Source organism: Emydura macquarii, unplaced genomic scaffold (genome assembly GCF_026122565.2).
Source record: "Emydura macquarii macquarii isolate MOO-44397 ecotype Brisbane River unplaced genomic scaffold, CSIRO-AGI_Emac_v2 contig_499, whole genome shotgun sequence".
Classification (NCBI taxonomy): Eukaryota; Metazoa; Chordata; order Testudines; family Chelidae; genus Emydura; species Emydura macquarii.
Window position 1 is genome coordinate 2,928,200 of NW_027130636.1, and position 14,144 is coordinate 2,942,343.

Genomic DNA, 14,144 nt, shown 5'->3' on the forward strand with positions numbered 1-14,144 from the left:
GCCTGGCTTAGCTGATCCAGCCCATTCCCCCGTACATGGCGAGAGCAATGCACTGACAACATGTGTATGGAGATGCTGGGGGGCCCTGGCTCACTGACCTGAATGTGGAGACCCTGGGTGCACTGACGTGCAGGGGGGCCAGCTGGGGGCCCTGGCCTGTCAAGGGAGTTGGTGCACTGGCCTGCCTGTGGGGGTTGGTTGGGGGTCCCCGGTGCGCTGAACTGCATGCTGGCTGGGTGCTGCAGTGCAGACACATTGGCAGGCCCGTCTTCTCTCTCACCCCAGCTGGGGTCCGCTGCCCCTCCTTTGGGAGCCCGCTCAAGCTCTCTGTGCTGGAGGGCGCCCTCAGCTCTGTAGCTCAGCAAGAAACGAGGCCAGAGCGAGAGGAAAATCAAAGACAGAAGCCGGCGCAAGTGAGAAGGACAGAGCGCAGGGACTCATCCCGCTCACCCCTCGTCCCGCTGTGCCCCCTCCCAGCTATACGTTCCAGCAGGTGCAGGAGCACACCGACCAGATCTGGAAGTTCCAGCGGCACGACTTGATTGAGGAGTACCACGGCCGGCCCGCGGCTCCCCCGCCCTTCATCCTCTTCAGCCACCTGCAGCTCTTCGTCAAGAGGGTCCTTCTGCGGAAGCCGGCCAAGCGGCACAAGCAGCTCAGTAAGCAGGGGGGCGGGGTGGCGGGGCCCCTGGCGGTCGTGCGGCTTGGGGCACGGACATAGCTCCGACCATGCACTGGCTGTGGTTCTCAGGGCCGCAGGGAGACGGCGACGTTCTCCAGGATGGGCTGGGGTCTGGAGGAGCTGCAGCGCCCCCATGGCACTGAGGTGTGAGTGGTGTGGCATAGGGCCTGGGTATGAGGGCTGGGGGAGGGGTTTCTCAGCTCTCCGATTTCTTCGGCAGAAGAAAAGCTGGAGAAGAACGAGGAAGCGGCCCTTCTCTCTTGGGAGCTGTACCTGAAGGAGAACTACCTGCAGCACAAGCAGTGCCAGGAGAAGCAGAACGCGGAGCAGAAGATCCGAGACATTGCGCACAGGTGCCAGCCCCTCTCGCCTTGTGGCAGTCCATGCTCGCCGAGGTCTGGGCGGAGCTGCCTGGGCTGCTGTCCACGTGCACCTGATGGGCGCCCAGGCAGGCCTAGCTTCGTCACATGCCCCAGTGGGTGCCGGTCTCAGTCTCAGTCTGGCTGGCTCAAATAGCTACTCCCCTCTCTTGGGAGAGGCCCCTTGTCAAATCTCGCTATAGTTCTTTTGCTCTCCTGTGTGTCTGGTCGTGGGGTTGTGGAGAAGTGGCTTATCTGGAGCCATTCTTTCCTTTCCGGCTTGTTTCTCCCAACGGCCCCCATTAAACCAAACCAAACCAAACCACTCCGCACAGTCACACAGGTCAACCCCAAGGATCCGTGCGTCATTGCAAGCCTGGCATGCCTTACACCAGTGGTAGGCCTGAGTCACTCCCATCCCATGTGTACAGCTGAGGTGGGACAGAGTCTGTCTGGGGGCTCCTCACGCTGCTTTCCACTGAGCCAATAGAGCAGGGATGTTTTGCTACCTCTTTCCTTATAACCCAGCCGCTTTGCTCCCATTCTCAGAGCCCCCAGCTCGCTAGCCGGCTCCCTCCAGAGCATGTCTCCTAGGGTCACTCGAGCCACTGTGTATGCGTTGCAATACATGTGGCTTCTCTCCCTCGGTGCCTGGCTGGCACCGGCTGGGGCGCTGCAGGGGCAATGCACTCAGTGGTTTGGGAAAGCGAGCATCCCTCTGCAATGACTCCTCCTGCTGACTCACTGGGCTCGCCGTGAAGTCTGAAGTGAAGGAATACGTCAGTGGAGGAGAAAAGCTGGATTATCAGGTCCCCTGGGAGAAAGGAAAGCATCTCTGGTGGTTCCACAGCTCTGGCAGAAGGGGGCACAGCAAGGCCAAGGGAAGGCCCTGCCCAGCAGCCTGCGGTGATATCCGGTGTCTGGGTGAGAGGGTTTGGGAACTCTCGCACTTCCAGAGGTTACGGGAGAGGTGCGAAAGAGCGGCTGCACCCGAGAGGCTCCGGACCACTGTCCGGTACGACTGGCATGGGCGGCAGTGAGAGCAGGGTGCAACCCACTCCCTGCAGGGCCACCGTGCGGGTCAGACCCGCTACGCAGCTGGAGAGCTGGTGTAGTGCTCCCAGCAGCAGGCTGGGAGGCATGTGCCGGCTTCCCTTGCCCAGCCCACCTCGCACCCCAGGGGGAGCCTGCAGCCCCCCGCTGCTCGCACTAGCCTCTGCTGTTTGTGCGATCTGCAGACAGGGGACTCGGAGGCACCCCAAGGCAGAGCACTAGCCAAATACAGCAGCGAGCGAGCCCCCAGCCGGCGTTCTGTGCTGCTAACTGCACCAGGGCCTCTCACTTAGCACGAGCCAGCCTGGCCCCACTGCCCACGCAGAGAGAGCAAGGAGCCAGCATCCCCACCGCCACCACACACCCTGCACCAGGGCCTGTGCCCCCACCATGTGCGCATGAGGGCAGCCCCCCCACCCTGGCTGCTGCAGAGCAGGCCAGTCTCCGAGGTGGGATACGCTGCCTGTGCCGAGGGCCGTGCTGTGTGCACCCTCCGCTGTGTTTCCCGGGGCTGTGCTTCACAGAGGCACAACCCTCCACTGAGCTTTCCGGGGGAGGGGGCAGCTCCACCCTGCCTCAGGGTTGGCACACTCCCACCGTGAGTGACAGCAGGAACGAGGCACCATGGGCATCTTTTAGCTGGGAGGCGGTGCAGGGAGAGGGTGGAGCACTGCCAGGCTGGCCGCTGAGTGCCTCCTACCCCAAGGACCCAGTCTCAGTCTCCCCTGGCCCCTCTCTCAGGGTGGACGTGTTGGCGGAGCTGCTGGACTCGGATCGGGTGGAGAGGACCAGGCTGGTGGAGCAGAGGCTGCATGGCCTGGAAGAGCAGGTGAGGCAGAGCTTGGGGCTACCCCAGAGACAGGCGCATGGAGAGACTGGGCGGGGTCCCGGATGGGCTTGTGCGGTGTGGGTTGCCTTTGGGATTGGGGGCCTGCACCCGGGGCACTCAGGATTGGGAGGGGGGACCTGGGCAGAAGGTCACGTTCAGGATCGGGAGGCCATGGTGGGGACTCAAGGAGGGCCAGAGGCTGGGCAGTGGGTCACATTCAAGATCAGGCAGCCATAGCAGCTCATCCAAGAGACTCTGGGAACGTGTCCGCTATTGGTAGGGGGCAATAGAATCCCGCCCCCGAGTCCCAGCTCATCTTTCCATATCAGTCCCTTCAACAGAGGAAGCCCAGCAGCGTGCACCCCCACGGGAACTGGGCCCCAATTTCAGTCCCAAGGGCGGAGGAATTCCACTGAGGGTCACACTCCAGCCACCGCCCCAACCAAACGGAGCCGGTCCCTTCTCACGCTCAGAATCACAGTGAAATGGAACTAAACCAAAACCCAAACACCTTCCTGAGCCTGGAAAGGGGGCATGCCTGTACCCGCCATGTCCACATCCCTGCCCAGCTGGGCAAGGGACAGGAGCTGCGGGCGGGCGAGGGCTTTCCCTGACTGTCTGACTGCTCTGGAATAGATGTCGCAGACCGCCAAGACCCTGGCCTGGATCGTGCGGGCCCTGCATGGGAATGGCTTTGGTTCAGAGGAGGATGTGCCCACCACGGGTAAGCCCAGCCGGTCTCTGGCTGCCTGCGTGTGAGAGAGACCATCCTTTGTCTTCCAGGACCTGCTTCTCCTCTTGCTTCTCTGGTGGTCCCACCGGTGTCACTCCATCGGCACCAGCACAGCGGCTGGGGCTGAGAGCAAGATGGGCAAAAGCAGGTCCTGCCCCACTGCAGAAGGAGCATGGAGCCTCCCGGGGGCCCGGAGCGGGGCGAGAAGAGAAGGGTTGTTCTCCTGTTCCCAGGCAGGCAGGGGTGCTGTGCCCGTTGGCCGCACACCTCTTGCAAGCTAAGGCTCCCCACCCAACCTCGGGACGGAGCCTCCCACAGCTGTAATCCCCTCCTCACCCCCCCCCCCCGCCCGGTGCCCTCTCTCCACCTGCCAGGCAGCCCCCCTGGGTGCCCCGGCCTGGCTGCTGGGAGCGAGCAGGCTGGTCAACGGCCTCACGCTGGCTTGTTGCGGCACCGGCAGGGGCCCGGGCTAGCCACGCTGAGTACAAGCCCATCTGAGCTCCCGGTGCTGAGCTTGGCGAGGTGCCGCGGTGGCCGCTCGGCTGTTTTTAGCACGTCAGCACGAGCAAGGCTAACACACGTTGGGGGGCACCCCACGTGGGCTGGGCCGTGCTGTACTGAGGGGGACGGCGCTTCACAGGGTGGGGTGGCTCCTACTAAGCCCAACCCCCCCACCCCACATCGCAGACCATCCCTCCCACCCCTTCCCCAGCAGGTCCCCACCCCCACCTGCCCCACAGCTCCCTCCTGGGCTGGATTCCTTCTCCGGACTCTCAGGGTCCGTGCAGGGGGAGCAGGGCTGTGGGGCGGGAACTGGGCAGGGGGTATGTGTGACTCGGCTGGGCTGATGGCAACAAACTGCAAGTCTAAGGCAGAAATCTGCCACAGCCAACGTCCTGTGCAGTCAATGCCTGCCACTGGGAGGGCGGCCGGGGCTCAGGGCCTGGAGCTGACTGCACCTAGCAGGAGACTTTCCCACAGCCTCTGGGTCTTGGCTGTTTGTGTTTGCCTCCTAGCCCCCGGCAGAGCCCCAGAGCTGAAGGAATATGACTCGGAGGACAAGCCCAATGAGACGACGGCTCAGTGCCATGTGAACGCCCGCAGCCTCCTCTATCCCGGCTCCTCCACCGTCCGCTTCCCAGTGCCGGACGAGAAGGTGCCCTGGGAGGTAGGAGAGGCAGCGCGCTGCTGTAGGGAGCTGGGCCGTGGCTGGCAGACGTGTGATGTTTGGAGGCAAGCAGGTCCAGTGGGCAGAGCACAGAGCTGGGAGCCAGGAACTCCAGCGCCGAGCTCCACCACTCACTCACTTGGTGACCCATTGTGGAAAACCCGGGGGGCCTCCGGCCATGGTGTGGCCTGGTTTTCCGAGACAGAGCAAGCTCAGCACATCAGGCCTAGCGCCCCCCGTGTCCGTGTCGGCGTCCCTCCTGGAGAGGGGTGAAGCCCCTGGGGCACTGGGTGCTCTTGAGGATGCTCCCCAGAAGTTGCTGGTGGGGCAGGGCTGCCTTCAGTGCTGCGCCAGGGGCTGTCCTGTCCCACTGGGTGGCTGGCACGCTCCCTGGGGGCTCCAGGGGAGGCTGAACTAAATCCAGCGCCCAGAAACTAGCTGGGTCCTGGCTCCATCCTGCCAAGCCCCAGAGCCACAGCCCGGCCTCAGTGAGTCAGCCAGGCGGGACCGAGCAAGGACTGCAGGGTTTGGGCCAGGGTGATCTGTGCGCCGGCGTGCTGGTGCAGCCCCCACCCCCAGGCGTCACCAAGAACAGCGGCCCGGATTCTCTGCTGCATCCCGCGCGGCTCAGAGACGTGGGGAGGGCAAGGCCAGGGAGGCGCTCGGGAGAGCCGGCGGCTCGGGTTCAAGCCCTCAATGAATCCTCTTTTCCAAGGCGCCAGCCTCACCTCTTTCGCTTAGCGTGTGGTCCCCCAATCTGCGCCGATTTCAGCAGAACTCCTCAGCCAGAGACAGCTCCAGGGCTGGGCTCTGATGGGATACCAAGAGGGCCAGGCCTTGTATCTCAGGCCTTCCCTATTCTTCTGAGAGGCTGGCAGCCCGGCTGGTCAGGCAGGAGGTGTATGAAGTGGCGTGTGTGCTCTGCAGGTGGAGTTCCAGATCTACGACCCTCCCTTCTACACTGCAGACGGGAAGGAGGTGGCCACGTGTGACCCTCTCAGAGAGTGAGTGCGGGTCAGGTAGTCTTTCTCTCTCTCTCTGTCAGTCCCCTGCCTCTCTTCCAGCCCCCTGCCTCTGTGTATACGTCCCCCCCACTGTCTGTCCCGCTGTGGCTGGCCGGCTGCGTTGGCGCTTGTGACCGCTGCCCAGCGCAGGGCGTGCTGAAGAGGACAGGGGCTTTGTTCTCTCTTTCAGCTCTTTGGAGGCTCTTTCCAAGATCAGCTACAACGCGATGGATGGACAGATCGACCGGCAGAGCTTCCATGGCACATCCGCCATCCAGAACAGGCTACCAGTGTGAGTGAACTGGACAAGGGCCTTCTCACACGAACGCTCCCAATGCAAACTGGCTCTGCTGCTTTGGCTCCGGCTCAGCGTTGCCATTTCTCTCCAGGGGTCGGGAGGAAGAGGGAAGCCTGACTTGGGGGCCAGTCACAAGCCAGATGTGCCGCCTGGGGTCCCCCGGTGCTGTGCACAGCTGCTCTGATCTGAATACGGAAGGAGGCCTGGTGCAATGGGGGGCTGCTCGCTCGTGATCTAGTTCTAGGGTCACTCCGTTAAATCCAATGGAGCTGTTCCTGACGTATGCCTGCAGGTGGGAGGCAGACTCAGGTCCCTCATTTCCATTGGCCTGTCCCTCCAGATTAGCAGCAAGAGCAGCTGCAACCTCCTTGGTGCTAGCAGCACCAGCTTAGCCCTCTAGCAGGCGGCAGGCCGTGCCCCTGAGCAGTGTTCGGAAAACAAGAGGAAGATCAGGAGATCCCCAGCCCAGCCCCACTCACCTGGAGTTGTGTTTTCTGAAACAGCCTGAAATGTTACCGCTGCTCTGGCTGGCTTCCCCATTCCTTTCCAATCCGCCCGGCAGTTTCAAGGGAAGAGGGGGGTTAAAAGCCACTCATTGCTCCTGACTGGGAGGGTGTCTGCGGGAAACCGGCCCTGCACTTTCTTCAGGGAGCGCTGTGTCCCTGGGCACCCCTCTTCCAGCCAGCCAGGACTCCGAGCACCCATAGCTGAGGCTGCTTTTGTCGTGCTGGTCAGCGTGGAGTTCTCGTGGAACTGGCCATGGGCCGGGAAAGCCACCAGATCTCAGGGAGAGATGTGGAGTTCCCACTGCCAGCCAGACCTGTTCCAGTGCAAAGCCCGTGCCAAGCGTGAGATCTGCAGCCCTGGCTGAGTGCCGGGGCGGGAGCTGGGTGGTGGGCTCGCTCAGACCACTCAGGAGTGAAGGAGAGGTGGGAAAAAACAAGCCCTTGGCGAAAGGGAGCCCCAGCCCCTAGAGAAAGCAGTACACCTCCCAGCTAGTGCGTCTGCTCAGAGCGCAATGGGCCTGCTTCTCCTGAGGGCTTGCCTCTCTCCCCGTTAACTCGGGGGGAACATTCAGTGTAAAAAAACCCGAACGCGTCAAAGCAGATCCTACAGTGGCAAACATTTCTGCCCAACGTCACTCGGCAAATTTCTCTCCATGGACGTGTCGCATGGCGCTTCCGGCACTGTGGAAAATAGTTCCCTCGATCCTAAAACAAACAAAGCTCCATGCACTTGTCCTCTAGACGCCTCATCACAAAGAGAAACCGTTACTGCAAATGGCTCCTGGGGAAACAGGTGATGGTGAACAAGAAACAAGAGACATGGTCCTTTTACACCTGGTGGAAGCATTCCCACTTTCCCACCCGCCCCCCGCCCCCACACACTTTAGATAACCCCACTCTGCACTCCTATCCAGAAGCCCCCGTAACATCTGTCAAAGAAATCTGGAATGGTTGTTTAAGTTAATTTTCCTGAAATTGGCTTGAGCAATTTATCCTTGGAATTTTTCAAAGCCCTGAGAAGCAAAACCGGGAAGAGGGAGTGCGTCTTCCTGTACCGACACATTTTCAGCGCCTTCATTTTTGGGCACTAAACACGCGCAACGTCGTCCCGTGACATTTGCCCTTGAGTTCCATGAGCAATAGCAATAGCACAATTAACAAGCCGGGGAGCCTGGCGAAGGGATACTAACGCCTCTCTGGCTTTTTTTGTGCCAGGAATCCCATGGGCAGGACGGGGTTACGAGGCCGAGGGAGCCTACGCTGCTTTGGACCGAACCACGCGCTGCATCCCATTGTGACGCGGTGAGTACAGTGAGTGAGTGCTCGGCTTGTGAATGGTACAAAGCAGATACCTGATTAGAGCAGCCCCCGCTCCTCTACTGACTGAGCTAGGAACATTCCCTCTGTAACGCACAGGCAGAGGCCTCTGTTGGACAGAAGGAAATGAATCGCTAAAATGATTTCCATTCTTTGTTTTAAATAAAGAGCAGCCTGTCCTTACTGCCCAGACCTTGGTGCTATCCTGTAGCAATTTGATCTTACCCATTTAAAGATCTACTGGCTAATTCTGCTCTCACATTAGATTTACAGCAGCGTAAGGGAGAAGCTATTGAGCGTAATAAATCCCGGTTGTTGCTTGTATTTTTGTTCTATTATTACTTCGCACTTACAGTAAATAGCACTTAACACTTTCAAAGCACTTCCCAGTCGTTAGCTAGCTGACGCTAACTGCACTCTTATAGATAAGTATTAGATCTCCCAGAAGGCAAATGACTAGCCGGCGGTCACGTGGTGAATTGGTGGCAAGCAAGGATTAGACTTCAGCTGTCCCTGGTGTCTGTCTGGCCCACGCTTAATGGCTTATCTCAGGAGACATGCTTTCCCCTTGTTAGCCTGAAAACAGGGATGGATGATGGTTCCTGGGAAACTGGCTTGTTTTCTAACAGACCAGACATAAAAGCTAGGAGTGTGTAATCGCCTGGATGATACTGACATTCGGGAAAGCCTGGGATCTCCAGCACAGACCATCACAGCCTTCCCTAAGCCCTGAAAGTGATCTTCACGGCTGGGCCACAGGGAGGGGCGGGAAGAGACTATGGCAGCGTGACACATTTCTCTTTTGTAGCTGGAGGAGGAATATGGATGGATCAATTTATAGAAAGAGCCTAAAGAAAATGCTGGAAGTCTTTGTGGTCAAATCTCCCTTGTCAGATCACTGGGCACTGCCAGGGGTAAGTGCTAAGGAGGCAATCAGCCGACCTAGGTTTGAAAACGGAGGCAGGTCGTTCCATTCGGAGAGACGTTATTGGCGCCTCAAGCTAACCACATGTTGCCAAACATAGACAGGCCCTGTGGGTCTCTGCAGGATGGAGGTACCGTCTGCCCCCACTGAGTCAGTGGGTCTTATCCCCCGGACCCAAGGGTCTCATCATCAGACCAGAATAGCCCAGTTGTTCATCTGACCTATTAGCCTGTTCAGTGCAGACTGCACCTTATAATGCAACATGATACTACGAGTGGCATTTCATCATCCCCCAGCACAGCTAGTGATTAATAGTCCTTATCATTTACCTCCTTGCTAGTGTCATGGCCAGGTCTTACTCATGAGTGTCTAATTCTGTGCCAAGCCATTTGCCTTAGCAACATCATGTAGCAGTGAGTTCCAGAGGTGAATTAAGTTACGTGCAAAACCATATTTCCATGCACGCCTGAGGAATCCCTGCCATGGGTGTCACCTCACTCCTTGCCCAGAGCAGACCTGCGCTGGTTCCCCAGTCTGGGGCAGTGCATAGTTTGGGAACGAGTTGCTTCCTCAGTAGCGAGGATGAGGTCTGCGAATTTTGCCGTGAGCAGGGAGGCATCCCAGCCACCGGGACGCAGTTGTGAAGCTCTGGTTCTGTGCAGGGGTTGCTGGAGACCGGAGAGTCACTGCCACTGAAACTGAAGGAGGTCGTGAGGCGGGAGTTCTGGCCACAGTTTCAGAACCTGCTGAACCAAGGTGCAGAGGTATGCCGGGCACCCCAATGGCACGGGGCTTGGGGGAGGCAGGACACGAGTCAGACCCACCTCTCTGTGGCGCTATCATCCCAGTTCCTCCCACACAGGGCCATGTGGCCCTTGAGAGACACAATGAGTATGGGCCATCGTTCTGGCTACACCCCCATGGTGTAGTCTGTGGACGTGAGGACTGAGGAATAGCAGCAAGGGCGTTGCTTATCCTGAGGGCACAACAAGCATCTCGTGGGCCATGCCAGGGCTCAGCAGAATTCCCTTGGCAGCAGGCCTGTCCCTCTCCCTCGCCCTGGTTCCTCTTTGCCACCCCCAAGGCGGGCTGGCTGACATGGCAGTCTTGGCGGGGCTCTCTGCAAATGCAGGACGGCGATCGCTTTTCTCTCCGCTCACTTCAGGCCGGCACTGTCAGGCCGATTTCCACGTGGTTGTGGTGTCGGCGCGGGTGCTGCTGCTCTGCGGGCGTGCCGTCACCATGCCAGTCTGCCAAGCCTCGCCCACAGCAAGGCGAGCGCTGCGCCTGCGCGGCCCTGCGTGCTCTCGAGTGGCTTCTGGCAAACCGTGGTGTCGTAGGAAAACTCAAGGCCCTCCTAAAGAAAGACTTGAGTGCATAGTTCTTTGAGGCAGTTTATTACGAGCAGCTCGGAGAAGTGTCAATCACCCTAAGGCTCCCGAGGACTTCTGCCTTGCAGACTCACATCACTAAGTTTTATACAGTATTCAGACAAAGAGAACAAAGAAAAAGATGACGTATTGCAGTACATTTTCATTAGCTCAACCTTTTTCACGCTAAGATATACTAAGAAATTCTTCCATATTGCTAATTGGACAGGGCCCCTGATTCCCATAACAACTATCTTTTGAAGCTAGCTAGCAATGTCCCGTTATCTACTGACAGCTGCAAAAACCTGCAACATCTGCAAAATGTACCTGTTTCAAGGCTGAGAAAGCTACTAAAAATCCAAGATGGAATCTTTAGCATACAAGATGGAGTCTTAAAAGCTTAATACAATATAGAATATATAACAAGGTATAAAAGTAGAATACAAAAAATAAAGTATATAAAACTGTTCCTTCCACAATTCACCTTATCCAACTCCACCCCGAGGCAGGGGAAAGGCCTCCGTCGGGGTCGGTGGGAGCTGGGCTGGGCCCCGCATCTGGTCGCAGCACTAGTGCAGGGCCAGTGCAGGAGCATCTCTGCTGAGCAGGATCTGGGCAGGCGCCAGCGGAGACACGGCCCTGAGGAGGGGCAGAGACTTCAGAGCTGCCCGCCCAGGCTCTGTGGCAGAGGGTCCCTGTAGGAGGATGGTCTGGGAATCGTTGCCCTGCGCTGCAGAGGGCTGCCGGCTCTGGTGCAACAGCTGCTTGCCTTTGTCGTCTTGGGGGCGGGCTCACGCTCACAGGACAGACACATGCTGGCTTATTGAGCCCTTTTCAGTAGCGGAGCAGCCACGCTGTCCCCCAGTCCCAGTTGGCCCCTAAGAAGGGCACCGCCTCGGAGAAGCCAGGTGCCAGCTGCCATCCTACTGACACGCTGAAACCTCAGGGGACCCCTTCCCAGCGGCCCGCTCCATCCCTCAGGTGTACAGAGGCTACGTGGATGACCCTAGGAACACGGACAACGCCTGGATGGAGACAGTCGCCATCAGCGTGCACTTTGAAGACAAGAACGACGCGCAGCTGAATTCGGTAAATGCCTTTTGCCTCCCGGCCCACCAAGCACCGCCTGCTGCATGGAAAGGCCTCGTCCCCGGGACGCGGCTGAGCAGGGGACTGGGGATGGGGCCTGCGCCGACGTTCACTGACGTTAACGAAGAGCTTCGTCCCGATGGCAGCGGGAGTGGGAGCGAACCGTGGCACTTGGGGCCTGGCTCGGGTCTCAGCAGGGCATTGCTGTGCCCAGGACGCCAGCCCAAAGGTAAGGCCCGCTCCATCCTGGTTCTCTGCCTGCCGCTGGCGGGGACCCGGCCTGGCCAATGCAGAGAAGAAGCAGGTGAGAAAGGGCTCCCGGGTGGCAACGGGGGTGGTGTAGAAATGGAGCTAGGCAGGGAGCCGGATGCTCATCCTCACTAGGAGAGCAGCCGGGCCATTGCTGGGTCCTGTGAAAGAAACATCACTTCATTGGTGGGGAGGACATAGCTGCAAGAACCGGCTTTTATCCAAACACTGCTGGAGTCCCCTTGTTAAAACAGCAATAGTTGGGGCTTGTGTTAGTCACAGGTGACCAGGGATTGGGGAAAACCTCTCCGCACCTGAACCATCCCGTCCTGGGCTTCGCTGTGCCAGCCACGGGCCACGTGCAGCTGTATGCTCTGTGGCCATGTGAGTCAGGGGATAACAGCTTGGTTTCCTCCCCCAGTTCCTCCACGGCGGCGACCCAGAGGTGGGCGTCCGGTGGCAGCTGGTGGACAAGAGAATTCCATTGTACGCAAACCACAAGGAGTTCCTGGAGAAGGTGACTGTCCTTTTGGGGGCCTATTACTGACCTTCCAGCCGCCACCGGCCCCTGGGCTGGATTTTCCGGAGCTGGGAGAAATGTCGTGGAGATCTGCCTTTCTGGTCACCTTGTTTCCTGCTGCTCTAGACGGGCTTCGGGTATGTATCTTGGCTTAAACCTCCCGGCTCAGCGGCACCGTGGGCACATGCAATTCTCCTTCTCACTCTCTTCTCCAGTTATGCTTGGGAGACACAGATGGCAGCGGTTTGTGCCAGGCCACTGTCTTTGCAGGACCGATGCCACACAGCTCTGCCCGTGCACACCAGTCTGGGCTGGCAACGTCCCCTGTTGTTCTAACCTCGGCTGTCTCCTGTGCAGAGCCTGACGCTTTGGCTGAGTTAGCGGGGTGGGTTTGAGATGTGCACAAGTGGGGCCTACAAAGAACAGAACTCATTTTTCTTTGAGCGATGGGCCTGGCTTTCCACCCAGGTCTCTAGAGGGAACAGGCTAATGCACTGATGTGCGGTGCCACCTAGTACCGGGGCCAGGAAAGCCGCCTTCGGTTCCTAGCTCTACCACAGATGCCCTGTGGGAGTTGGGCCTGTCACTTGGGGTGGGACTCACAAAAGTTCTAAGGCACCTAAGTCCCATGGGCAGAGGAGCACCTATCTTTTATGTCGGCACTTCCCATTGGCTAGTTTAAGCAGGTCCCACCTAGCATGCTGGCTTTGAGGGTGTCGAATAGGGAGCCTAGGTGCTGAACTCTGCTTTGTAAGCATGTGATTTCGCAGGTGCTGCAGTGCACAGCGTTAAGTCTCTCTGTGACTCTGGGCCCGAGTCTCTAGGCCTCCGTTCCCTGTCTGTACTATGGGGGCGGTAATTCTTCCTCCCCTGGCTTGCCTGCTGGGTGTGGGAATTCTGCATGGGAGGGCCTGTCCCTGCCTGGGCTACGTACAGCGTCTAGCGCCGGGGGTGCCTGATCTCTTTTGAGGTCACCAGTTCCCTACTGGCAGACAAGTGACATGGAAGGTGTACCGTACGCTAACACTAACGGGAAGAGACAGTAAATCCCCAGCCCGCCCTTGCTCTGCAGCTGACACACCTTGGCCCACTGACCCCATCCACGCACGCCCTCCTCCTAGCGCCATCCGCGCTTGGCTTTAGGCCAGCACTGCACTTACAGGCAGGTCATATGGGGGGTCTTCAAATGCCCTCCTTCCTTTCATTCTAGGTACCGTCAGCTTGGCTCTTGATGCCTGCTCCAGACCTTTGCTGCTACTGTATATGTCAGCCAGGGCTGCGCTCGCTTGGAGAAAAGCGGGGATCTTTGTCTAGGCTAGCACTGGCGCCCTTCAAGGAATATGAAGCAGGCGGGGGCATCCTTCCCGCCGTTGGCCGGTTGATGTAACTCGTGAGCCCTGACACCCTGGATGGCATGTGCCTGGAAGACTCTCCTTAGCCCAGGCTTTCATCGCATGCATGTCATTTCTCTGCCTCTGCCAAAAGCACCAACCCGGAGGCCAGCCCTCTCCGCCGCACCCGATCACACTCACGTCACTCCCCTTAGATCCAGAGGATGCTGAGAGCTGTGGCTCCTGTACAGTCATTTGTAAAGTGCTTTGGGGACTGGCACTACCTGTATTATATATGCGAGCTGCTACATTTGCTTCTGTCCCACTCGCTCTTGCTGCCAGCTCGCTGATTTTGACTCCGAAATGTTGACTCCCAAGCGGGGTCAGGGGGAAGCCCGTGTTATAAAGGAATTCAGCCCAAACTACTTGCATCTCATGCTGTTATTTATTTAGTTTGTACTCTGTACCTTAGGTGGGGCCCTGATCATAGAATCATAGAAGATTACAGTTGGAAGGACCTCAGGAGGTCACCTAGTACAACCCCTGCTCAAAGCGGGACTAACTTCAGCTAAATCATCCCAGCCAGGGCTTTGTCAAGCCGCAGCTTAAAAACCTTTAAGGATGGAGATTCCACCACCTCCCTAGGTAACCCATTCCAGTGCTTCACCACCCTCCTGGTGAAAAACATTTTCCTAATATCCAATCTAGACC

The 14,144-nt window shown here is 58.4% G+C and overlaps 1 protein-coding gene across 2 annotated transcripts in view; it reads left to right on the top strand.

Annotated features, from left to right (window-relative positions):
- TRPM2 (transient receptor potential cation channel subfamily M member 2) overlaps nucleotides 1-13,857 on the top strand; it is a 42,413-nt gene extending 28,556 nt beyond the window's left edge. Inside the window, exons 23-35 of one of the 2 annotated variants that reach the window (XM_067538734.1) lie at nucleotides 478-659; nucleotides 903-1,035; nucleotides 2,836-2,923; nucleotides 3,560-3,647; nucleotides 4,673-4,824; nucleotides 5,752-5,828; nucleotides 6,019-6,120; nucleotides 7,848-7,934; nucleotides 8,758-8,863; nucleotides 9,537-9,638; nucleotides 11,226-11,333; nucleotides 12,004-12,239; nucleotides 13,313-13,857. In XM_067538734.1, the coding sequence (XP_067394835.1) occupies nucleotides 478-659; nucleotides 903-1,035; nucleotides 2,836-2,923; nucleotides 3,560-3,647; nucleotides 4,673-4,824; nucleotides 5,752-5,828; nucleotides 6,019-6,120; nucleotides 7,848-7,934; nucleotides 8,758-8,863; nucleotides 9,537-9,638; nucleotides 11,226-11,333; nucleotides 12,004-12,129 (1,351 nt within the window). In that variant the 3' untranslated portion in view covers nucleotides 12,130-12,239; nucleotides 13,313-13,857. Of the gene's footprint in view, nucleotides 1-477; nucleotides 660-902; nucleotides 1,036-1,401; nucleotides 1,966-2,835; nucleotides 2,924-3,559; nucleotides 3,648-4,672; nucleotides 4,825-5,751; nucleotides 5,829-6,018; nucleotides 6,121-7,847; nucleotides 7,935-8,757; nucleotides 8,864-9,536; nucleotides 9,639-11,225; nucleotides 11,334-12,003; nucleotides 12,240-13,312 lie in introns of those variants that run through there. The other variant, XM_067538733.1, reaches the window with a different exon arrangement.
- The last annotated feature ends 287 nt before the right edge of the window (nucleotides 13,858-14,144 follow it).